Source organism: Lipophrys pholis (genome assembly GCF_963383615.2).
Source record: "Lipophrys pholis genome assembly, chromosome: 10".
NCBI lineage: Eukaryota > Metazoa > Chordata > Actinopteri > Blenniiformes > Blenniidae > Lipophrys > Lipophrys pholis.
In genome coordinates this window covers 27,593,711-27,619,732 of record NC_137640.1, presented here as the reverse complement: position 1 = coordinate 27,619,732, position 26,022 = coordinate 27,593,711, and the positions used below count along the sequence as shown (strand labels likewise).

General features: G+C 42.8%; 2 protein-coding genes across 3 annotated transcripts; both read right to left on the bottom strand.

Moving 5' to 3' along the window:
• Window positions 1-1,166: 1,166 nt before the first annotated feature.
• On the bottom strand, window positions 1,167-7,893 carry LOC308115428 (E3 ubiquitin-protein ligase TRIM21-like). 2 transcript variants are annotated; one of them, XM_080472919.1, is made up of 2 exons: window positions 7,809-7,893; window positions 1,167-3,390 (listed from the first exon to the last, which is right to left on the bottom strand). In XM_080472919.1, the coding sequence occupies exon 2, from the start codon at window positions 3,379-3,381 to the stop codon at window positions 1,723-1,725; it is 1,659 nt and encodes a 552-aa protein (XP_080329045.1). In that variant the 5' UTR covers window positions 3,382-3,390; window positions 7,809-7,893; the 3' UTR covers window positions 1,167-1,722. The 2 variants fall into 2 exon arrangements, with proteins under 2 accessions (XP_080329045.1, XP_080329046.1); XM_080472920.1 differs by lacking the exon at window positions 7,809-7,893 and adding an exon at window positions 3,607-3,635 and having other exon boundaries at window positions 1,173-3,390.
• Window positions 7,894-19,042: 11,149 nt separating this feature from the next.
• Window positions 19,043-25,711, bottom strand: LOC308115879 (E3 ubiquitin-protein ligase TRIM21-like). The gene is made up of 2 exons (XM_080473708.1): window positions 25,600-25,711; window positions 19,043-21,462 (listed from the first exon to the last, which is right to left on the bottom strand). The coding sequence occupies exon 2, from the start codon at window positions 21,451-21,453 to the stop codon at window positions 19,798-19,800; it is 1,656 nt and encodes a 551-aa protein (XP_080329834.1). The 5' UTR covers window positions 21,454-21,462; window positions 25,600-25,711; the 3' UTR covers window positions 19,043-19,797.
• Between the last annotated feature and the right edge of the window lie 311 nt (window positions 25,712-26,022).

The window sequence follows — 26,022 nt, the reverse complement described above, 5'->3', positions numbered from 1 at the left end:
TGTGTGTGTGTGTGTGTGTGTGTGTAGGAAGGAGGCTCTGCTTAATAATAAAACGGCTTCACAAACAAGAAAGTCGTCCTGTGAGACTCTACAATAGTAACGCACAGTAACTTTAATCTGATCACTGGTTTGGAGATAGTAACTCGTTGGATTACTTGTTACTGAAAAACGTGGTCATATGAGAGTAACGCAGTACTAATTAACACGGTGCCGACATATGCCGCAGAAAGGTCGAACAGGATGAGGAGGGAGGATGAGGGACGGTGAAGAGGGAGGATAAGGGAGGATGAGGAGGGAGGATGAGGGACGGTGAAGAGGGAGGATGAGGAGGGAGGATAAGGGAGGATGAGGGAGAATGAGGGAGGGTTAGGGAGGATGAGGAGGAGGGTGAGGAGGGAGGATGAGAGAGAATGAGGGAGGGTTAGGGAGGATGAGGGAGGAGGGTTAAGGAGGGTGAGGAGGGAGGGTGAGGAGCGAGGATGAGGAGGGAGGGTGAGGAGGATGAGGAGGGAGGATGAGGGAGGAGGGTTAAGGAGGGTGAGGAGGGAGGAGGGAGGATGAGGAGGGAGGGTGAGGATGAGGATGGAGGGTGAGGAGGGAGGGTTAGGAGGGAGGATGAGGAGGGAGGGTGAGGAGGGAGGGTGAGGGAGGGAGGGTGAGGAGGGAGGGTGAGGGAGGATGAGGGTGAGGAGGGAGGATGAGGAGGGAGGGTGAGGGAGGATGAGGAGGGAGGGTTAAGGAGGGTGAGGAGGGAGGGTTAAGGAGGGTGAGGAGGGAGGGTGAGGAGAGAGGATGAGGAGGGAGGGTGAGGAGGGAGGGTGAGGGAGGGAGGATGAGAGTGAGGAGGGAGGGTGAGGAGGGAGGAGGGAGGGTGAGGAGGGAGGGTGAGGAGGTAGGATGAGGAGGGAGGATGAGGAGGTAGGATGAGGAGGGAGGATGAGGGTGAGGAGGGAGGAGGGAGGGTGAGGAGGGAGGGTGAGGAGGGATGATGAGGAGGGAGGGTGTGCAGGCCGGAAACCAGATAGAAACTTTGGAAGAGCTGGTTTGGTTTGAGGTGGTCATGGAGTTGTGAGGCAACAACCTCTTCCAGTCCCTAAGAGAGGATTGAGAGGTTCTCTGGGTCTGAGATTAGTCAAGTGTTCTGGGTTTTTTTCAGGTTTTCATTTGGGAGGGAACGGAGCCAGACTGGAGACACTGACTGACCATGGCGGTGACAACAGGTGCAAAAGTGAAGAAGTGAGTCTTGACCAGGCGCGACGGTTCAGGGCTCGAGGTGGACTTCATCTTCCTGACACTGTCCTGGATCTCCTGCTGGGAAACAAGGAGGAAGGAGCAAAGAAGCTGGAAGATCTTGAACTGTGTCCCGGTGGTCAGGCCGATGGGAGTGGGAGCAGGACACTGGGCAGTGCGGCTGCTGTGGATTTTAGTAGGAAAGAAGTCCAGGAACTTATTGCAGTGATCATCTGCTACTACCATATATACTGTATAGCCACATGACTGCTGTTTAAACACGTGACTGAAGGTTTCCCTGAGCGGATGAAGCAGCTGCTTAGGATGTCCTCCATGTCCTCATGTTTGACTAAACTATTTCAGTATTATTTTGTCCAACATGTCTCCTTGAAAACTCCTCCGGACACACAATTGTTCCCCATGAATCCCAGTTAATCTCTCACTTTCTCACCAGTTTATTCGTTGTTGGTGACGTTTAATGATAAAACCTGATCAGACAGTTTGACTGACAGGACAGATGATCAGAGGTGCAGAGTTTCTACCACCATCATTACCACAGGGACAGAAGAACGGGAGGAGTTTGCCAGTGAAGCAGCAGCCAGTGAAGGAGTAGATCAGAGCTGCAGCATCTACATCATAGAAAGAGACCAGACCCTCCTCGTAATCCACAAACACTCCCACCTTCTCAGGAACAAACCTCAGAGACAGATCAAGCCAACAGTTCTCACAAGCAAAGTACTGATTTCCATTGCTCAAGTGTATTCTCCATAAACCTTCTTCAGGGCTCAGTGTGATAATTCCCTTCCTGTTGATCGACTCTTTGCTCACTCCTAAAGTCCAGTCAGTCTTTCCTTTAACCTGAACCTCAAAGTAAAATTTACCTGAAGAGAAACTTTGTTTTCCTAAAACAATACTATAACAAGAAAATCTTTCTGGGTTGTTTGGAAGCTTCTTCCTCACATCACCATGGCTCACTTGTTTTCCATCATCAGACAGGATGAGTTCAGGATGAGCTGAATCAGGATCAAGAGTCACATCCACTGCAAACTGCTGCTTCTTCTTCAGCTCAGCCTCAGACTGCTTCTTCATCAGCTTCTTCATCTCCGTGCTGAGAGTCTCCTCCAGCTGAGCCACAGCTCTCTCCACAGTCCCCTCATATGATGATGGTTGGACGCTGACCTCCGTCCAGTCCTTGGTGGGTGGAGCAGCTTTCAGGGAGGAGAAGCCTTGGAGGAGGTGGAGCTGGTCTTCAGAGAGAAGGAGCTGCTGCACCTCTGAGCTCCTCTTCGTCAGCTCACAGATCTCCTCTTCCAGGCCTTTGAGGAGACCTTCAGCCTGTTTCTCTCTGGCTTCCTCTTCCTCTTCAATCTTCTCCTTCAGCTGCTTCAGAGCTCTCTCCACCCACTCCATCAGAGCAGTGAACACCTCAACACCTTCTGCTTTCTCTCTGTCTGCAGCAGCTTTACTCTTCTTCAGACACTCTCTGATCTCCTCCATCTTCACTCGTCTCTTCTGGATCATCTGCTTCCTTTCAGCCTCCGTCTTCCTCAGCTCCGTCTTCTTTTCTTCACATCCTTCACTCAGAGGAACAACCTGGTGAGTCTTGTGCTCTAAAACAGTGCACATCATGCAGACAATGGTCTGCTCGCTCTTACAGAACAGCTCCAGAGGTTTCTGGTGCTTCGGACACATCCTGCCTTCCAGGTTCTCCACAGGCTCCATCAGCTGATGTTTCTTCAGGACTGGAACTGTCAGATGAGGCTCCAGGTGAGTCTGGCAGTAGGAGACCAGGCACACCAGGCAGGACTTAAGGGCCTTCACTTTGGTTCCAGTGCAGATGTCACAGGGAACTTCTCCTGGTCCAGCAGCTTGTTGCTCTGAGCTGCTGCTGCTGCTGACTTTGTGTTCAGCTCCATGTCGGAACTGAGCAACAACCTCAGAGAGCAAAGTGTTGACCCTCAGCTCAGGTCTCTTGTAGAAACACTCTTTACACAGGGGACAGTCACATTTGACCTTGGAGTTCCAGTACTGGCTGATGCACTGGTTGCAGAAGTTGTGTCCACAGGGTGTGGAGACTGGATCAGTGAACACGTCCAGACAGATGGAGCACAGAAACTGATCTTCAGAGGGCAGATTGCTGGCAGCAGACATCGTCACACTCTGAGGACAAGAGACAGAGAGTGAACACAACAGAAACAGCAGAACAGACAGTGATCTTACTCCTGATAACAGTGTTGAGAAATGTCCACAGAAATAGAGGAGAGAAAAAAAATATTGACATTTGTACAAAATCGATGATGAACAAGCTGAAATTGTCTGACAGGAAAACAAAGTTCCATGTGAAATGTGAGCTGGAACGTTTCTCTTCACACTAACCTGTCACTTCTCAGAACTCAGGATCTCAGCAGCCTTCAGCGTGTTTTCACAAACTCTCCCTCTTGAAACATCTTTCATGCTGACGCTTTTCTGCATCAACAAAGAAACTCGCTTTCACTGCAGCGTCGCTTATCTCTGGCTGAGTGTTGCCGCCCCCTGCTGGTCAATTCTGTCTCTCAGTGATGTGCTGTGATTTCTATTTGGATTTAAACAGTGCGCCCCCAGTGGACACATGAGGAAAAGAAAGTCCTTTTTTTTAATTGAGAAATTATTTCTTGAGTTTACACTTTGCAAGGTCATCTGAAGGGCCGGTTTTTATGGAGGGCTGATTGTGTCAAAATTAATTAAATAAATACACCATTAAATAATTTATTAAATGTGTCATTAATTCATAAAAATCTGAATTCAATTTATTTTAAAAACATATTTAATTATTTTACAGTTGAATTAGTTATTAATTATTTTATTTATTTCATGGTCCGGTGTTGCACTGCTTCATGAATTCATCTGTCAAACTCGCCCATCAAACTCAGTGGGCGGGTCCTTTCACCTGATTGGTTCTCCTGCACATCAAGTCAGAACAGATTGATCTCAGATAACGGATTGCTGCAGAGCAAGTGAATATGTTCAGATACACTGGGTGGCTCTGGATGTTAAAGTCGGCTCCCGACTGGAAACTCCAGACTCGTCTTGTTTCCACCATAGACTTTATAAAGAAGAGACGCAGCATCGGCTGCCACGGAGCAGGAAATACAGCCGCCATCTTGGTCGGCCGTATTTCCTGCCATCTTGGCCCGGTCGTCAAGCCTGTAAACACAAACTGCAGCAGCAGAGAATCCAGGACACCAGAGCACCATGGGGAGTCTTCCTGTAAGAATCGGCGGACTGTAGAAAGCAGGGCTCGGGGGATTACTTTTCACAGGTAAGATGGAACATTACTGTTGTTTGAATTTTGCGAATATAAACTTATTGTTCTGTATTTCTGTCGACCAATGAACTCATAGCAGCTGCCATGAGTTACACTTTGTTTACAGCTTGTTCACCTGCTATTAGTCCAACTGAGACTATATAAATCACATGTTCCACAATACAGACTTAGATTACAACTGAGTCAAGAATGCTATAGTAGAAATAAACCAAAATATTACTACTGAGCAGCACATTTTATCATGGTGTCACAGGCTGTATTATTCACTTGTAATTCTTTCACCCTAACAGAAGTGGAGAGGCGAGAGAAGAAGACTCCACCCACATGGTCCAAAGAAAGACAAATACCTCAGAGACTCCAAATGTACCGCTCCCTCATCCACATACATTGCAAAGGTAGTCTAAATGTTGTCCAGTGGAAGTTTTGGAAATGACTCTTGTAAATATCTTCAATAGCTGCTTGTCAATATTTGAACAAGCCTGAACAAGATGCTGCTGGATCTGCTGGAGAGAAGATGTGAGGAAGACCAGGCTGAATATGGACGTGTTGCTCTCACGTTGGAGGCCATGGCCATCAGAAAACATTTGCAATATAAACTATTACATTACATTACATTATAAAGAGGTTTAAGGCAGGGTGGTGTCCTCTTCTTGTGTTTAACTTGAGGATTTCTATCAATCTAAAGCACTACATATCCTATACTGTTCATTAATACTTCCATATTTGAATTACTGTGGTGAAGTTTAGGGAAACACCTACAAATCATCACTCCGACCGTCGTGCACACTCCAGAAAAGAGCCATCAGACTGGTTCAGAAGGCTTCCAGGACCACACTAATGCCTTACATATTGATTCTGCCCTACTAAACTCTGGTTGAAGTTTAAACAGCAAAATTAATGCACAAAGCCAGAAATAAACAACTAATAGACAACATACAGAAAGTTTTTACTGATAGAGGGGAAGGTTTGATTACAGGAGGAATCTGGACTTCAGAACCAAGAGAGGAAGGGGAGCACTGTCTGAATGAAAGTGTATGAATGCAGACCTTATTTATTCTTTATAAATGTTTACTATATATATATATATACACATGTATACTGTACAAATGTGTGTGTGAATTTGCATGTGTATATATACGGACTATATGGATATTGGTTAAGTATGTGATTGTACTCCTGTAAAGTGCCATATGCCTAAAATGAATAAAGAAAATGTTTTAATTAATTTTATGTCCTGTATCAGATCTACATGTATGACGTTTGCAGGAAAGAAAACCAGGTGAAGATCAGTTTAGTATTCAGCGAGTTCTGATTGATTAAAGTCGCTGACACTTCATCGCCCTTGTCAAACGGTCACACTGAGCAGAACGGCGACCAGACCAAGATGGCGATGCGGCGTCTATGATTGTAACCGCCGTGTTTTGAAACTGTAGAATCCATTCTAGTGGTTCACTTGGTGAAGTTTGAATCTTGGTCACAGTCTGTTTTTGTGGGAGCTCATCTCAGGAAAAGACCTAAAGTTCATGCAGATCCTCTGGTAATGGAGCGTCATGTTCGGAAACTCTTCAGACCAACGCAATGGGTTTGACTCGATCAGCATTGGCCCCGCCCACTGAGTTTGATGAGTGAGTTTGACAGATAAAATTAATTCATGAAGCCGTGCAACACCAGACAATGAAATAATTAATTAAATAGTGAAATGATTAAATGTTTTAACATAAAATATTTCATATTTTAATGAATTAGACACATTTATATATTAAATTCCAATTTTAATTAATTAATGACACATTTAGGCAAATAAATAATTAATGAAATAGTGAAATATTAATATATGTGTTTTACATAAATTGAATTGATATTTTAATGAATTAATAACACATTTAATTAATTGTTTTCCAATTTTAATAAATGATTGACACATTTAGTTAATTAATTAATGGTCCATTTATTTATTTAATGTTGGCACAATCAGCCCTCCATAAGTTTTGTCCTGCAGGTTCCAGCTTTAAAGGCTTTTTCCTACAAATACTTCATGACTCCATTTTAAAGTTTACACTGCTAAGAATTTTATTTAAGTATAGGTAGACGTCTCATCCGTGCTGCAGAGTAAACCCGCGTCACCACCATATTGGATGGGGCATCTCACTGTCGGGTAGCACTAGAGTCAAGCGGAGTTAACCCAGAACCAGCAACTTTGTCCGGGTTTTGTTTCCAAAAACTTGAAGGAATTCTGACGAGAGCCGACCAGACCAGTGAACCTTTCTCAGCCTTACCCTGAAAGTGAACCTCAGCCCGATGATGTGAGTATTTATATTTGATATGTCCCATACAGCTGTGAGCATCATGAGTCTACTCACATTAAATTGCCTCCTTGCTTTCTGCAACTCTTTTCACACGTACACTTCTTACATGTTGTAAATAAATAAGTTATTCTCTCTCTTGCGCGCGCTCTCAGAAGAAAATGCACAGGGTGCGCGGGGTGACCCATCCAAGATGGCGTCGTGAGGCGGCAGCGCCAGTCAACGAGGATTGCAGGACAACTCATCTGGACAACTCGTCCACGGATGAGATTTCAGAATATTTGGGAGAAAATAAATCCTGTACAATGTACTTTTACATATTATTTCTAATTAATGTTTCATATATGTTTCATACAGCTAGTATTTGTCCATATATATTTAGTATAATTATCATATGTCTTTTATTCTCACGAAGAATGGTCTGTCTCGCGCACATGACGCCGTGTACTGCGCATGCATGTTCCAGCTTACTCATGACAGTGTGCACGGTGCGCCCCTGTTGACTTTGCGGCTCTGTTCACCGTCCACAGTCAACGAGGCGTGTCCGTGTATTACGTCTATTGACGCCACGGAGAAGAAAATCAAACACATGTTGTGGATGTTTGCTGTGAATTCTGTCTGCCGGTTGGTCTTAAAAAAAGAACGTCAAAACGGAGAAAGTTTCTCTGGATCATTCTAGAATACTGACCGTTGCTGCTCCAGTTGTTTACGTGTGAGCTGCAACACTTTCACTTTCGATTTAATTCGAGCTGCGCAACACATTTAGTCATTATATAGCAGGACTTTCTGTCAAGTGATTTCTTTCTGTTTTACCCGGATTGATAAACACCAGTCAAAAACCTTCAAAATAGAATTTTCCACCTGAGCTGCATCCCAGAGTTTGTACTTTTCGACTTTTCCCTGAAAGTTGGTGGACTTTGACTTCAATGTGCTTGTTGAAAGTTAGTGTAAACGAGAGCAGCTGTACTCACCAGTATTTGATCGAATCCAAGTGAAATCAGTAGAAAGGCCCTCACACCCAAACTGAAACGTTTGTCTGAAGAACTGAGGGAGCCAGAGGGAGCCGGAGGACCTCCTCTTTCTGGCTCCTCCTCTCAGCTTTACACCTTTTCTATTTTATTGCACTAAAACTTAAACAATATACTCTTTTCTTGCAACCAGAGCAGATAAGTGTGACGTCTGAATGAAATAATGTTTTAATATGTCATAAATAAAGTGGACTTCCTGACTCCTTTCATAAAAACGGTTTGATTCAATGTGGACAGACAGACAAGACATTTCTCACTTCCTCTTCTCTTCTTTCCTTAAATTCCTCAATGCAACATAAACTACAGTTTTGAGTCACAGAGCAAAACAACATATTGAAGCTTGTGATATTCCATTGTCAAAGGGACAAATGTCTCTCCTGGTGGTCAAGGTTGCAGAAACATGTGTTCAGTAAAAACAAACCGGAGCTCATATTGATCATCTTTGATGCACAAAGAGAAAATTAAGCGGTTTGTCTCATTTGGTTTGTCTCATTTCTGAAATGGGATTACTTTGTGTTTTTCAAAACAATGGGTTCAAACATCAGGACACTCGGTTGATGTTTCACTACACTTTTGGATTTCTTCTGCTTTCACAAAAATGCACCTCTTGTTGTATTTCAACCGCTGGTTTGTTTCAGGACTGTTTGTGTGCATAAAGAAAAACTAATCAAACAGAATCAATCAATCAATCAACATTTATTTATAAAGCCCTCGAGATGACCAAAGTGCTTTCTGTTCAAATCAGACAGTAAAATGAGAATGAAATGAATAAAAAGAGAACAAGAGTAAAAACATACACTATCTTGACAATTTAATTCAATTCAATTCAATTCAATTCAATTCAATTCAATTCAATTCAATTCAATTCAATTCAATTCAATTCAATTCAATTTAATTTAATTTAATTTCACCATATTACTGAATATTAAAAGCCAGCCTGAATAAATGGGTTTTGAGCCTGGATTTGAAGAGGCCAAGGTTGGTGGTGCTTATGTCAGGGGGGCAGTTTGTTCCTGAGTCTGGGGCCAGCGGCTGAGAAAGCCTGATCTCTCCAGAGTTTATACCTGGCTCTAGGGACTTCCAAAAACTCTGCTGATCACTGCCTGGCCTCCTGCTTATACATATTCTAACCTTTAAACCTTCATTCTTTGTTGTATTTATATCTGACTCAGGCTTTTATTATCAGATTTTTAATATTACTATGTATTTATTTAGCTGCAGATTTAGTTGTAGTCTGTTGTTTCACCATTTATCTCTTTATTTATTCTGATTCTTTTGTGTTACCTGAATGCACTGTTCGAGCGAGTTGGCCTGTGATTGGCTGAGAGTGGAGAAGGGGGCGGGGAAGGTGAGTGCAGAGACTGCATGCAGGCACTGCATCATGTGTCTGAGTCAGTTTGAATGAGAGTGGAGGAGCAGCCGGTTCTGTTTGATAATAAAGCAGCTTTGCAGACAGAAACTCGTCCTGCGGGACGTTATGATAGTGAGTGAATAGCACAGTGACATGGAGAAGTAACTGTAATCTATATATATAATATTACTGGTTTGGAAATAGTAACAACGCATTAGATTAATTATTAATGCGTTACAGGCATCACTGGTCCTCTCTCTCTCTGGCTTGTTTCAGGTTTTAAAAAGTGTGTTGCTCCAACCAGCCAATCAGAAATCAAACCCTATATAGTGTCATCAGGGGTTTAGCCAATGACAATCAAGGTAGGCTCCTCCCTTTGACTCCTCCCACAGTTAGGCAGCTCTGCTCTGGCACATGGCACCACAAGAGGAAGTACTTCCTCCTCTTCCCAAGATGGGCATGTGTGGGCGGAGTCAGTCCAGCACACACAGACACAGCAGATTCTGAATGTAGCTCCTATGATCCAATATTTAAATGGAGGAAAATCAAGGAAAAGCTGGATTTGGGGCAATAAACTTTGAATAGAACGTTTCTGGAGCATCGAGACCATGTGAAAGTGTTGAAACACTGGATAATATCACCCCATTTAAGAAAACAGCAGTGAGACACTTTTCAGCCTGGGAACTTGTAGGACGCTTCCCTCCGGGTTTTGCTCATGAGAGTGGTTATATATCAGTGTAGTGTTTGGAGAGGGGCTCTGCAGGATTTCTTCGGGGGCCTCCAAAAAAAAAAAAATGTTTGGAATCACTAAACTAGTCAAATCTTTGTTGTATAGAGCTGGGTAGCATGTTATCACAACTTTGCTCTTCCATTTACTTTCACAAAGCTGTGGAGTCCTCAAGGGGCTGGAGCCGATCCTGGCTGACTGGGTGAAGGCACAGGTCAAATGGAAACAATCACACACACTCACATTATCTACAAGCAATTCACTAACCGGTTAACCTTTAGTGCATGTTTTTGGACTGTTGGATGAATCAGGCCTTTCTGAAGAAACGGGAGAAAATGCAACTAACACAAGTTTCATTAACCCCTATAGTGAGAGCGCTATAGGGGCTGGTTGGTTGGTTGATGTTTACAATATGCAGCTTTACTTTGTTCACTTTGTTTTTGCTGCTATTAAAGCCAGACTGTCTGCTGGAACAGGGAACCTCTTTTAGCCAAAAATACTTCTCCCTGGGAGCATCAACATGTGCTTCAAATAAATAAATTAAGAAAATTCAGTTCAATTCAATTCAATTTTATTTGTAAAGCGCTAAATCACATCACCAAACATCTCAGAGCCTCTTACAATGATAGAGAACAACAGAACCTAACTAAACCTTCCAGAGCAGCAGATGTAACAAGCAACAGTGGAAACCAGGAAAAACTCCCTCGCATGGAGAGAAGTTCAAGAACTCCCTCTTCAGGAAGAAACCATGGGGCGGACCCTAGACTCTGGAAGGACGGCCATCCGCCTTGACCGGTTGGGGGGAGAAGTACATGGGATAGGACAGGGAGAGAGAGGAATAGAAGAGGGAGAGAGAGAGTGGCAGACAGGCCAGATAAGTACAAATACTAAGAAAAGTCTAGGATGAGCGTTGGTCTGATGATGAACCAATCTCAGTCTGGAGTTTAAGGGCCGTGCCGTTGCGGTGGGGTCCCGGTGCTGTGGTGGGGTCGGGTAGTAGGACCGTGGTAACTCCACTCTGGGAGTCTTGGGTCTGATCCCCTGGATCCTGCTCCCCTCCTGTCAGGGAGAAAAACAGATGGCGGCAGTATCTGGTGGCTCCAGTAATGTTGTTACACAGAGAGAAAGAAAGAAAGACAAGAAACAGAAGCTCCAAATGTAGAGTTACTCCCTTCAACGGGAGAGAGGAAATCCCCTCAGCAGTCTAGGCCTAGAGCAGCACAATGTGAGGCTCTACTGAAGCAGTTTGAAGTCTCTCTGGTGTTTGCTGCCCTCAAGTGGTCAAACATATTTTTGCAGGGTTTCAATTCCATGAAGATTGTAAAAAAAAAAAATAATAATAATCTGATTGTCTTAAGTACTATGTATTAGCAAGAATGAGTTGGAACATCACCAAATCCATATTTCTATGCAACTCGAACTTCTAAATGTCTTTTTTCCCCACTATGGGTGAAGGCAGGCTGTGTCCAGGAGGAGTCAGCAGTGCATCACAGGGACAGACTCACATTCACACCTGCCTGCAACTAATTTACCTCAAATGTATGTTTTTGGACTGTGGGATCAAATCACATTTTGTGAACGTCCATGTAAAAATGCTGCACTGATGAAAGAGTAATTTAAGTACACCCCACCTAGTGATTATGTTGTATGAATCCTCAGCCTTTTCTATCAGGTGGACAAAAGTGGAAAAGGAGCAGGAGTCAAACCATGTTGTCAATATGTCCTCACAATAGTAAAACGCTGGTGTGTAAACATTAGTTCCTGAAGAGGAAGTGTAATATCAGTCAGAATGGGTCTAAGATGAGCATTAACAATAATGTCAAACAAGGAGTTTTATAGTTTCTTTAACAATTAAGCAAAAAACAAAATGAAGAATAACTAAAACAGGCCTGTTATTATTCACCAGCAGCCTGGAATTCAGCCGGAGCTTCATGAATTTGTCCGCCAATACATGCATGTCAGGGAGAGCCAGAATTCTAGATTCATACCAGCGTTTCCTAACAAGTTCATTTCACTTTGGTGAGCCCTCAAAGTACACACTGGTCCTGCCTCCTGTTCATTGCAACTTCCAAATGTCAATTAAAAGTGGAGAAAAGTGGAGAAAAGAGGAGAAAAGAGGAGAAAAGAGGATTAGTGTGGGAGATCAAACTAATGGCAGGTTGATCATTTCAGCTACAGATTTATATCGTAGTTTGTTTGAACTCTTTCCTCCCCTCAAAAGTTGTAATTCCATTTGAATTTTATAGTTTGTTGTGGTTTTTACCTTTGGTTCATAAACATACTGGTGTCACGATCCGAGAGTCAAACAAAGCATCATTAACTCTTCTGAGGTCAGGCTGCAGAGGCGGCGGCGGCCAGAGGCGGCGGCGGCCAGAGGCTTGTTAAAACCCCATGTGTAACAACCACCCGGATTGTTAGATAATATAATGTCATTTAACCCGAAATGTAAAAACTGGTTAATAATGTAACAAGAGGCTGAGCATGTAAAAATGTAAAACTTTAAATATTACATTATGGGGCAGACAAAATATTTTTCCACTAATATTGTTATAGTTTTATTACATCATAAAGTGAATTATGATTGTTTTATGGACTTGGAACTGCTTCAATTTGAATAATATTGAAAGAATGAGTAAAGTTTGGACTATTAGTTGTTGTTTTCTAACGTATATATCTATATACAGTCTGAGGTATTCATGTAGGATTGCTGTTGCCCAAGTCATGTATAGTCTTCTGTTCTCTATAATCTGTAATCTATGTCTCCAATCACCAGTACAAAATAATGTATACCATTAAACATATTAAGATCCCATTTAAATTCTTGTTAAATCTTTTTACATTATTCAGCAGTTATTACATTTTGGGTTTCATTACAACATGTTCCATAACAACTTGTTACATAAGAGGCTGTAACAGGACCAGTGAGACTGCATGTTCTCCCTGAGCCTGTTTGGGCTCACTGCCCTGCAAAATGGACAGTATTAGTGAAAGTCAATTCATCTGTGACTCTGGTTCTCTGTGTTTGTCCGCGATGTTCCCTGCATTCGCTCCTCGTCAGCAGAGTTTGACTCCAGCACCTGGAAACCCCGAGTTGAATAAAACAGTCCAGAAGATGGATTAGTGGATTGGGCATGTTTACAGTTACTGATATTTTATGCTCTTTACAGTCTTTTTGGGCCTCTATTGTAACTTTCCAGAAATGTTTTTTTCATATGCGAAAAATATTCTTAGTTTCAGTAATAAATTTATGTATTTTTTATTTTATTGTTTCAGTTTCACATTAATTGAAAGGGTTTACATGATTTATTTTTATTGTGGCAGAAAATACTGACAACTTTTTCTTGTCTTGGCTGATTTCACATCCTGCAGGTTCCCCAAACACAGAACTCTCAGATTTATTGCTGGAAAAAAGAGAAAACGGTGCACTAGCACTTGAAAAGCGTTTCATTTTTTTCCCTCCTGCTCTTTGCATGTGTGGTTCGTTGTCAGGAGTTCATAGATCTGTACGCTGACTACGTCTTGAACACAAGCGTTGAGAGACAATTCAAAGCCTTTAAGAAAGGTTTCCTGATGGTCACCAACGAGTCCCCGCTCAAATACTTGTTCCGACCAGAGGAAGTCGAGCTGCTCATCTGTGGAAGCAGGGTGAGGACACGTGTCCTGATTTATTTTCGTCTTTGTTTCTCGCAGGTGGCTCGTTTCTTTATTAACCGCTCTACACTTTGTCGCCCCTCAGAAGCTGGACTTTGAAGCTCTTGAGAAGACGACGGAGTACGACGGAGGCTACAGCCGAGACAGCCGAGTCATCAAGTAGGCGGAGCTGATTCAGTGGAGCACTTTCTGTTTTGGTGTGGAGGCGTCTCACAGTTTGATCTTGGCGCTTGCAGAGACTTCTGGGAAACCATTCACTCCTTCGGAGAGGAGCAGAAGCGGCTGTTTCTCCAGTTCACCACCGGCACAGACAGAGCACCAGTGGGAGGCCTGGGAAAACTGAAAATGATCATCGCTAAGAACGGCTCCGACACGGACAGGTCAGGAGGTCTGGACCCACCCGGCAGGGAAATGTTCCAACACGCGTTAAAAAGGTTCCGGTTGCTCATTTAAAACCAAAGTGTGTCCAACTTCTGCTTCACTTTGACTGAAGATTCATGATGGAGACTGAAGGAGGACGATACATTTGTCCCTCTGATGCTTCGTAACGTCGCAGTCCCCCCCCCCCTCAACGTTATGCTAATGCTAATGGCGCTCCACACACTAGTAACTGGGGGTTCAGTTACTCACATAGTTACTTTACCTGATGCTCCAGTGGAGCCGCCGTCTCCCCGTCCCACTAATTGAGCTAATAGCTTCACCGTTACTAGAATCCTGAGCAAACATCCCCAGTGAGAAGCAGATCAGTTACTATTTCACTAAACAACCAGAGTCTGGTGAATCCTGAATTAATGAGTCGTTTTTAAATTCAAGCAGAACGACTCCTGGTGCATGAATCGCTGCTCTGAGCGTCCTGCTGCTGTCTGCACGTTGTGGTTGACCTGGGATGTCAGTTGATAAATCTCTTTCTTTAAATGAGCGCTAACATCCAGGTTGTAGAGCATCTTCCTCCCACTGACTGATGTAACTCCAGTTGAACTGTTGAGCTCATATTCAGTAACTTGCACAATTCTGTCCAAATTTTAAAGGATCCATTTTAAGACGACAAAGCGAGACCAAACTCCGAAACGCCTCCGTTTTGCTGTAATGTCATGAAACAGTGAATTCTGAGCTTCGGTAGTTGATCTGCTGCAGCCGGTCACATGACTTGCTAGTTTACTCAGTCTGGATGGATTGTACACCGTGCTACTTGAATTTCTGTGTAAAATTGCAAATATGATCATCCATGCAGTGACAAATACTGAGGAATGCAGGTCCTGACTCTTGAGAGTCGTTTAACATCTTGGGTTTGACAGTTACTGTCAAGAAGCTTTTCCAAGACATTTTCTTACTCTTGACTGACGTTTTTGGTTTCGTCAAGTTTCTCACTCAAACTGTCGTGTCCTTTTCTCCGGCAGGCTGCCGACCTCCCACACCTGTTTCAACGCCCTGCTGCTCCCCGAGTACTCCTCCAAGGACAAACTGAGGGAACGACTGCTCAAGGCCATCACCTACGCCAAAGGTTTTGGGATGCTGTGACGGAGCCGCAAAGAAGGTTTTACAACCGCTTTTTGACAACAGAGACAAGAAGGGAGTTTCAAAAAAAGAAAGAAAAACAGACAAAATCGCAATGAGAAAAGTTATTTAAGAAAATGCTGAAATAACTCTGTGCCTAGTCAAACTGTTGCAGTAAGGCAGCATCTTAAATCACAGCCTGACGTCCAGACATGGAGGGGCTCATCCTCCACCTCTATGCTGTGTGTTCTATATGTTCTGTATGGTCCATATGGTCTATATGTTCTATATGGTCCATATGTTCTATATGGTCCATATGTTCCATATGTTCTATATTGTCCATATGGTCCATATGGTCCATATGTTCTATATGGTTAAGGGTTAAGGGAGGATGAGGGGGGAGGATGAGGGACGGTGAGGAGGGAGGGTGAGGAGGATGAGGGAGGGTTAGGGAGGATGAGGAGGGTGGGTGAGGAGGGAGGGTTGAAGAGGGAGGGTGAGGAGAGAGGGTCAGGAGGGAGGATGAGGAGGGAGGGTGAGGAGGGAGGGTGTGGAGGGAGGATGAGGAGGGAGGGTCAGGAGGGAGGATGAAGAGGGAGGATGAGGAGGGATGATGAGGAGGGAGGGTGTGCAGGCCGGAAACCAGATAGAAACTTTGGAAGAGCTGGTTTGGTTTGAGGTGGTCATGGAGTTGTGAGGCAACAACCTCTTCCAGTCCCTAAGAGAGGATTGAGAGGTTCTCTGGGTCTGAGATTAGTCAAGTGTTCTGGCTTTTTTTCAGGTTTTCATTTGGGAGGGAACGGAGCCAGACTGGAGACACTGACTGACCATGGCGGTGACAACAGGTGCAAAAGTGAAGAAGTGAGTCTTGACCAGGCGACGGTTCAGGGCTCGAGGTGGACTTCATCTTCCTGACACTGTCCTGGATCTCCTGCTGGGAAACAAGGAGGAAGGAGCAAAGAAGCTGGAAGATCTTGAACTGTGTCCCGGTGGTCAGGCCGATGGGAGTGGGAGCAGGACACTGGGCAGTGCGGCTGCTGTGGATTTTAGTAGGAAAGAAGTCCAGGAACTTATTGCAGTGATCATCTGCTACTACCATATATACTGTATAGCCACATGACTGCTGTTTAAACACGTGACTGAAGGTTTCCCTGAGCGGATGAAGCAGCTGCTTAGGATGTCCTCCATGTCCTCATGTTTGACTAAACTATTTCAGTATTATTTTGTCCAACATGTCTCCTTGAAAACTCCTCCGGACACACAATTGTTCCCCATGAATCCCAGTTAATCTCTCACTTTCTCACCAGTTTATTTCAGTTGCAGCTCTTTTTCCTTCTTCTTCTGGTTCAGTAGCACTCAGACCACAAACTGTGTATTTCTCTTTCATGAAGATGCATTTAAAAAATATTTATCAGAATGTAATATTAGTAGCTAATAAGGTAGTACTCTGTCAACAAAACTGCATTTCTTTATCAAAAATAGGTAGTGGATTTATTAATCTAATATACAAATATAAAAATATTTCACTATGTTATGACGTTATTGTCAAGTTAGGGTTAGTGGATAATATGAATATATGTATGTATGTAGGAATATTTAATGAGCTCTAATTTGCAATAGTTGCAGTTTTGTCATTTCTCTTACCTTGATGGCTAAAATACAGGTAAGATAAACAGACAAATAAAACACTGAGTTTCACACAGTTGTTTAGAACAGGCGTGTCAAACATGAGCCCCACGACCAGAATCAGCTCGCATTAACTGCAATACATTTATTCGACCATCAGGGGCGCACTAGTATCTGTATTATGTGGTGGGGCAGTTCAGGGGATCAGGATTACTGCTCAGATGTAGAAATGTGTCGACATTAAAGATAATTTCTAGAATTTGACAACTTATTCTGATCATACTATGAACTAGCTTCTATATTTTGGAGTTCCAGCAAAGTTTGAAGATGTAAACATTGTTGGGCTGAAGATTCCAGTGAACTCCTCCAGAAGTTTCTCTGACTGAGGAGAATCACCAGGGACAGTGAACAGGCCATAAAACAGCAGGGGAGCGAGCCAGTTTTACGACCCCCCAGGTTGACAGCCAAGGAGGATGATCGAACTCGACCCAAACACCACAGGGGTCCGAAATTCAAGCCTTGGTGAAACTTTTCCAACCAACTCTCTCTGCTTCTCAATCTGACCATCGAGGGAGAGACATGTCTCTCCTACCTCAGGATGGTATAGAGAGCACCCAATAGGAATAAAAGACACACTAGGACCAGCCTTCTGGACGAGCAGGACCCAGTTTGGACTACGTCGTCTGTTTCTTCTATTTTTCCTTCTTTTGGGGGGATTCTGGAGACCAGAGCCAGCGTCTCCTCTCCAAATCATCTGCCCCGCTGTTCAATGTGTTTCATTGTGCCGCTCAGAAGGCCGCAGCATCACATATGTTTGTGTTCAAGCGCACCAACCAAGTCCAGGACTCTGGTTTTCCACCTCAGAACCAGAGGTCCACGTGAGCTCCAGGCCCACTGGGAGCTCTGTGTAGAGGAACCAGGGTTCAGAACCGAGCGTCGTCAGAATTCTCTGTTGTTCTCTTCTCTCCCCCTCTTTCACTAACCCGCAGCTACGTGCCCCCCTTACCTGATCAAGATAAGCTCACACACCAACTGCATGTAACACCCAACTGTTACCTGCTGCAAGAGCAGATCTCCCTCGATCACAAGAGTCTAACTGCAGGTCCCAACCTCCACTTAGAACTCCGGCGCTCAGAACCGGGCCAACGGAACCGCCCGTTCGTTACGCCCTCGGTAGACTGCCTCGCTCCGAGATGCGCGCTCGACGGACGTCTTGTTCATCTGGCCGCTAAGCAACTGCCGCGTCCCCAGAAAGAGCGAGTCAAACGCCTCTAGTGGTCGCGTGGGTCATCGCAATCCCTCTCACACTCACCACTCCAGACCACACACACACACACACACACACACACACACACACACACACACACACACACACACACACACACACACACACACACACACACACACACACACACACACACACACACATACACACACACTCACTCTTTGTACATAGTGTTTGCTGTTTAATAGATTAGATCTCCGTGTTAGATGTCGTTTGCTATTTGAATGTGTTGATTTATGGAATGATTTCAGAATTATTGATGAATTAATACATTTTATTAATAAACGCCTGTCAGCTGAATTGAACGATTCTTGGTGATTATTGTGTATTTATTGTTGACAATTCACTGGTTTGTAACAGTCTGTGCTCGGATCTCACACCTTCCCTTTGTTTGTTATATTTTATGCAGAATTATTAACCAACTTAAATAAACTTTTTACAAAGGAGACTGATATTTTGGTATTAGTTATTTCCAGTTTATCTGGTGGTGCCCCAATTTATCATTAATACATACATAACAAATTTATGCAAATTAATAATTTTTTTTATTAATAAATAATTTTTGAAAATGTTTTTTTTTTGTTAAAGAAATTATTCAATTACTTTAGGAGTTGTTAATGAGTAAATGACCGTTTACTTCCATTAATAATTTCAATTTTTCATAAATTACTTCCAGTGATTTATTACTTTCAGTAATCTATTACTTACAGTAATTTAATGCTAATAACCAACCATAAATCCCACCATCTTAATAGAAATCCACTGGGATCTGTAAGTTGTAAAGCACACGTTAAACTTAAGCAGAATATTGTTGAAATTGCAGATCTCTTTTTCAAATTTCAGGTTTGTGGTGTGTTTTAAAATGTTGGTTTATTAAAGGTGAACTTCTTAATGATATATTAATATTTGTTGTACTAAAACAAAGTGTTAAGAGTTATTTATAGGTTATGATTCGATTATTTCCTGGTCTACTTGAGCTCAAATTGCACAACGTGGCCTCTAAAGTAAAATGAGTTTGTGTTGAAGGATGCAGCAGACAGAGTGAATTTTTATTAACACTTTTATTAACACTTCATCCACATAACATTATATTCTCATCATCATCATCATCATCATCATCATCATCATCATCATCATCATCATCATCATCTCTCTGAGAGTTTGGCTCCAGTCAGCAGCTGGGACTGGAACGCGGGTCTGTTACCTAAAGAGTGTGTGTTGTGTTAAAAGCCGAATACAGAGCATCAAATCTGTGAATTTAAAATGTTAGTAACTACTGACTGTATTATTAAACCACTTTGTACAATCTTCCATTTAAAACAGGTGTTTTCCCCAGACAGGACGAAAATAGCGACGGTGTGTAAATATTGACGAGGGTTTGGGAAAGTTCAGGCCGTCACAAATGCAGCAGTTTGGCGCAGTATTAGAAAGTAAAAGAAGAATAGTAATTCCTTGCATTCCTACAGGGTCTCGCTCGGACCCTGAATGTCCTGATGGAGCAAGATTACTGTTGCAACACATCCTCAGGAGGGTGAGACTGACCTGTCTGACGGAGGTCTAAACCCAACCATGAAGGTGCTCTGCCAGGAAGAATCAGGTTTATACTGACTGGCGGCTCAGTGGTTCCTCTTCCCGTCACATCTTTACTTGTGTTGTACAAAGTGTCAGATGAAGCTTTTCTTTGAGGTACGGACTGCTGCTCAATGAAATCATACAATTGTTCCCCATGAATCCCAGTTAATCTCTCACTTTCTCACCAGTTTATTCGTTGTTGGTGACGTTTAATGATAAAACCTGATCAGACAGTTTGACTGACAGGACAGATGATCAGAGGTGCAGAGTTTTTACCAGCATTACCAAAGGGACAGAAGAACGGGAGGAGTTTGCCAGTGAAGCAGCAGCCAGTGAAGGAGTAGATCAGAGCTGCAGCATCTACATCATAGAAAGAGACCAGACCCTCCTCGTAATCCACAAACACCCCCACCTTCTCAAGAAGAAACCTCAGAGACAGATCAAGAGAACAGTTCTCACAAGCAAAGTACTGATTTCTATTTCTCAACCATATTGTCCATAAACCTTCTTCAGGTCTCAGTGTGATATATCTCTTCCTGTTGATCGACTCTTTGCTCACTCCTAAAATCCAGCCAGTCTTTCCTTTAACCTGAACCTCAAAGTAAAATTTACCTGAAGAGAAACTTTGTTTTCCTAAAACACACCGAGAAGAAGAAAATCTTTCTGGGTTGTTTGGAAGCTTCTTGCTCACATCACCATGGCTCACTTGTTTTCCATCATCAGACAGGATGAGTTCAGGATGAGCTGAATCAGGATCAAGAGTCACATCCACTGCAAACTGCTGCTTCTTCTTCAGCTCAGCCTCAGACTGCTTCTTCATCAGCTTCTTCATCTCCGTGCTGAGAGTCTCCTCCAGCTGAGCCACAGCTCTCTCCACAGTCCCCTCATATGATGATGGTTGGACGCTGACCTCCGTCCAGTCCTTGGTGGGTGGAGCTGCTTTCAGGGAGGAGAAGCCTTGGAGGAGGTGGAGCTGGTCTTCAGAGAGAAGGAGCTGCTGCACCTCTGAGCTCCTCTTCGTCAGCTCACAGATCTCCTCTTCCAGGCCTTTGAGGAGACCTTCAGCCTGTTTCTCTCTGGCTTCCTCTTCCTCTTCAATCTTCTCCTTCAGCTGCTTCAGAGCTCTCTCCACCCACTCCATCAGAGCAGTGAACACCTCAACACCTTCTGCTTTCTCTCTGTCTGCAGCAGCTTTACTCTTCTTCAGACACTCTCTGATCTCCTCCATCTTCACTCGTCTCTTCTGGATCATCTGCTTCATTTCAGCCTCCGTCTTCCTCAGCTCCGTCTTCTTTTCTTCACATCCTTCACTCAGAGGAACAACCTGGTGAGTCTTGTGCTCTAAAACAGTGCACATCATGCAGACAATGGTCTGCTCGCTCTTACAGAACAGCTCCAGAGGTTTCTGGTGCTTCGGACACATCCTGCCTTCCAGGTTCTCCACAGGCTCCATCAGCTGATGTTTCTTCAGGACTGGAACTGTCAGATGAGGCTCCAGGTGAGTCTGGCAGTAGGAGACCAGGCACACCAGGCAGGACTTGAGGGCCTTCACTTTGGTTCCAGTGCAGGCGTCACAGGGAACTTCTCCTGGTCCAGCAGCTTGTTGCTCTGAGCTGCTGCTGCTGCTGACTTTGTGTTCAGCTCCATATCGGAACTGAGCAACAACCTCAGAGAGCAAAGTGTTGACCCTCAGCTCAGGTCTCTTGTAGAAACACTCTTTACACAGGGGACAGTCACATTTGACCTTGGAGTTCCAGTACTGGCTGATGCACTGGTTGCAGAAGTTGTGTCCACAGGGTGTGGAGACTGGATCAGTGAACACTTGCAGACAGATGGAGCACAGAAACTGATCTTCAGAGGGCAGATTGCTGGCAGCAGACATCTTCACACTCTGAGGACAAGAGACAGAGAGTGAACACAACAGAAACAGCAGAACAGACAGTGATCTTACTGATAGTGATTTCTATTTGGATTTAAACAGTGCGCCCCCAGTGGACACATGAGGAAAAGAAAGTCCTTTTTTTTTAAATTGAGAAATTATTTCTTGAGTTTACACTTTGCAAGGTCATCTGAAGGGCCGGTTTTTATGGAGGGCTGATTGTGTCAAAATTAATTGAATAAATACACCATTAAATAATTTATTAAATGTGTCATTAATTCATTCAAATGTGAATTAAATTATTTTAAAAACATTTTTAATTATTTTACAATTGAATTAGTTATTAATTATTTTATTTATTTCATGGTCCGGTGTTGCACTGCTTCATGAATTCATCTGTCAAACTCGCCCATCAAACTCAGTGGGCGGGTCCTTTCACCTGATTGGTTCTCCTGCACATCAAGTCAGAACAGATTGATCTCAGATAACGGATTGCTGCAGAGCAAGTGAATATGTTCAGATACACTGGGTGGCTCTGGATGTTAAAGTCGGCTCCCGACTGGAAACTCCAGACTCGTCTTGTTTCCACCATAGACTTTATAAAGAAGAGACGCAGCATCGGCTGCCACGGAGCAGGAAATACAGCCGCCATCTTGGCCGGCCGTATTTCCTGCCATCTTGGCCCGGTCGTCAAGCCTGTAAACACAAACTGCAGCAGCAGAGAATCCAGGACACCAGAGCACCATGGGGAGTATTCCTGTAAGAATCGGCGGACTGTAGAAAGCAGGGCTCGGGGGATTACTTTTCACAGGTAAGATGGAACATTACTGTTGTTTGAATTTTGCGAATATAAACTTATTGTTCTGTATTTCTGTCGACCAATGAACTCATAGCAGCTGCCATGAGTTACACTTTGTTTACAGCTTGTTCACCTGCTATTAGTCCAACTGAGACTTTATAAATCACATGTTCCACAATACAGACTTAGATTACAACTGAGTCAAGAATGCTATAGTAGAAATAAACCAAAATATTACTACTGAGCAGCACATTTTATCATGGTGTCACAGGCTGTATTATTCACTTGTAATTCTTTCACCCTAACAGAAGTGGAGAGGCGAGAGAAGAAGACTCCACCCACATGGTCCAAAGAAATACAAATACCTCAGAGACTCCAAATGTACTGCTCCCTCATCCACATACATTGCAAAGGTAGTCTTAATGTTGTCCAGTGGAAGTTTTGGAAATGACTCTTGTAAATATCTTCAATAGCTGCTTGTCAATATTTGAACAAGCCTGAACAAGATGCTGCTGGATCTGCTGGAGAGAAGATGTGAGGAAGACCAGGCTGAATATGGACGTGTTGCTCTCACGTTGGAGGCCATGGCCATCAGAAAACTTTTGCAATATAAACTATTACATTACATTACATTATAAAGAGGTTTAAGGCAGGGTGGTGTCCTCTTCTTGTGTTTAACTTGAGGATTTCTATCAATCTAAAGCACTACATATCCTATACTGTTCATTAATACTTCCATATTTGAATTACTGTGGTGAAGTTTAGGGAAACACCTACAAATCATCACTCCGACCGTCGTGCACACTCCAGAAAAGAGCCATCAGACTGGTTCAGAAGGCTTCCAGGACCACACTAATGCCTTACATATTGATTCTGCCCTACTAAACTCTGGTTGAAGTTTAAACAGCAAAATTAATGCACAAAGCTAGAAATAAAAAACTAATAGACAACATACAGAAAGTTTTTACTGACAGAGGGGAAGGTTTGATTACAGGAGGAATCTGGACTTCAGAACCAAGAGAGGAAGGGGAGCACTGTCTGAATGAAAGTGTATGAATGCAGACCTTATTTATTCTTTATAAATGTTTACTATATATATATATATATATATATATATATATATATATATATATATATATATATATATATATATATATATATATATATATATATACTGTACAAATGTGTGTGTGAATTTGCATGTGTATATATACGGACTATATGGATATTGGTTAAGTATATGATTGTACTCATGTAAAGTGCCATATGCCTAAAATGAATAAAGAAAATGTTTTAATTAATTTTATGTCCTGTATCAGATCTACATGTATGACGTTTGCAGGAAAGAAAACCAGGTGAAGATCAGTTTAGTATTCAGCGAGTTCTGATTGATTAAAGTCGCTGACACTTCATCGCCCCTGTCAAACGGTCACACTGAGCAGAACGGCGACCAGACCAAGATGGCGATGCGGCGTCTATGATTGTAACCGCCGGGTTTTGAAACTGTAGAATCCATTCTAGTGGTTCACTTGGTGAAGTTTGAATCTTGGTCACAGTCTGTTTTTGTGGGAGCTCATCTCAGGAAAAGACCTAAAGTTCATGCAGATCCTCTGGTAATGGAGCGTCATGTTCGGAAACTCTTCAGACCAACGCAATGGGTTTGACTCGATCAGCATTGGCCCCGCCCACTGAGTTTGATGAGTGAGTTTGACGGATAAAATTCATTCATGAAGCCGTGCAACACCAGACAATGAAATAATTAATTAAATAGTGAAATGATTAAATGTTTTAACATAAAATATTTCATATTTTAATGAATTAGACACATTTATATATTTAATTCCAATTTTAATTAATTAATGACACATTTAGGCAAATAAATAATTAATGAAATAGTGAAATATTAATATATGTGTTTTACATAAATTGAATTGATATTTTAATGAATTAATAACACATTTAATTAATTGTTTTCCAATTTTAATAAATGATTGACACATTTAGTTAATTAATTAATGGTCTATTTATTTATTTAATGTTGGCACAATCAGCCCTCCATAAGTTTTGTCCTGCAGGTTCCAGCTTTAAAGGCTTTTTCCTACAAATACTTCATGACTCCATTTTAAAGTTTACACTGCTAAGAATTTTATTTAAGTATAGGTAGACGTCTCATCCGTGCTGCAGAGTAAACCCGCGTCACCACCATATTGGATGGGGCATCTCACTGTCGGGTAGCACTAGAGTCAAGCGGAGTTAACCCAGAACCAGCAACTTTGTCCCTGTTTTGTTTCCAAAAACTTGAAGGAATTCTGACGAGAGCCGACCAGACCAGTGAACCTTTCTCAGCCTTACCCTGAAAGTGAACCTCAGCCCGATGATGTGAGTATTTATATTTGATATGTCCCATACAGCTGTGAGCATCATGAGTCTACTCACATTAAATTGCCTCCTTGCTTTCTGCAACTCTTTTCACACGTACACTTCTTACATGTTGTAAATAAATAAGTTATTCTCTCTCTTGCGCGCGCTCTCAGAAGAAAATGCACAGGGTGCGCGGGGTGACCCATCCAAGATGGCGTCGTGAGGCGGCAGCGCCAGTCAACGAGGATTGCAGGACAACTCATCTGGACAACTCGTCCACGGATGAGATTTCAGAATATTTGAGAGAAAATAAATCCTGTACAATGTACTTTTACATATTATTTCTAATTGATGTTTCATATATGTTTCATACAGCTAGTATTTGTCCATATATATTTAGTATAATTATCATATGGCTTTGTTTCTCACGAAGAATGGTCTGTCTCGCGCACATGACGCCGTGTACTGCGCATGCATGTTCCAGCTTACTCATGACAGTGTGCACGGTGCGCCCCTGTTGACTTTGCGGCTCTGTTCACCGTCCACAGTCAACGAGGCGTGTCCGTGTATTACGTCTATTGACGCCACGGAGAAGAAAATCAAACACATGTTGTGGATGTTTGCTGTGAATTCTGTCTGCCGGTTGGTCTTAAAAAAAGAACGTCAAAACGGAGAAAGTTTCTCTGGATCATTCTAGAATACTGACCGTTGCTGCTCCAGTTGTTTACGTGTGAGCTGCAACACTTTCACTTTCGATTTAATTCGAGCTGCGCAACACATTTAGTCATTATATAGCAGGACTTTCTGTCAAGTGATTTCTTTCTGTTTTACCCGGATTGATAAACACCAGTCAAAAACCTTCAAAATAGAATTTTCCACCTGAGCTGCATCCCAGAGTTTGTACTTTTCGACTTTTCCCTGAAAGTTGGTGGACTTTGACTTCAATGTGCTTGTTGAAAGTTAGTGTAAACGAGAGCAGCAGTACTCACCAGTATTTGATCGAATCCAAGTGAAATCAGTAGAAAGGCCCTCACACCCAAACTGAAACGTTTGTCTGAAGAACTGAGGGAGCCAGAGGGAACCGGAGGACCTCCTCTTTCTGGCTCCTCCTCTCAGCTTTACACCTTTTTTATTTCATTGCACTAAAACTTAAACAATATACTCTTTTCTTGCAACCAGAGCAGATAAGTGTGACGTCTGAATGAAATAATGTTTTAATATGTCATAAATAAAGTGGACTTCCTGACTCCTTTCATAAAAACGGTTTGATTCAATGTGGACAGACAGACAAGACATTTCTCACTTCCTCTTCTCTTCTTTCCTTAAATTCCTCAATGCAACATAAACTACAGTTTTGAGTCACAGAGCAAAACAACATATTGAAGCTTGTGATATTCCATTGTCAAAGGGAC

Excerpts from the sequence above, each read along its gene's own strand:
- LOC308115428 (XM_080472919.1), bottom strand. The coding sequence starts at position 3,381 with ATGTCTGCTGCCAGCAATCTGCCCTCTGAAGATCAGTTTCTGTGCTCC.
- LOC308115879 (XM_080473708.1), bottom strand. The coding sequence starts at position 21,453 with ATGTCTGCTGCCAGCAATCTGCCCTCTGAAGATCAGTTTCTGTGCTCC.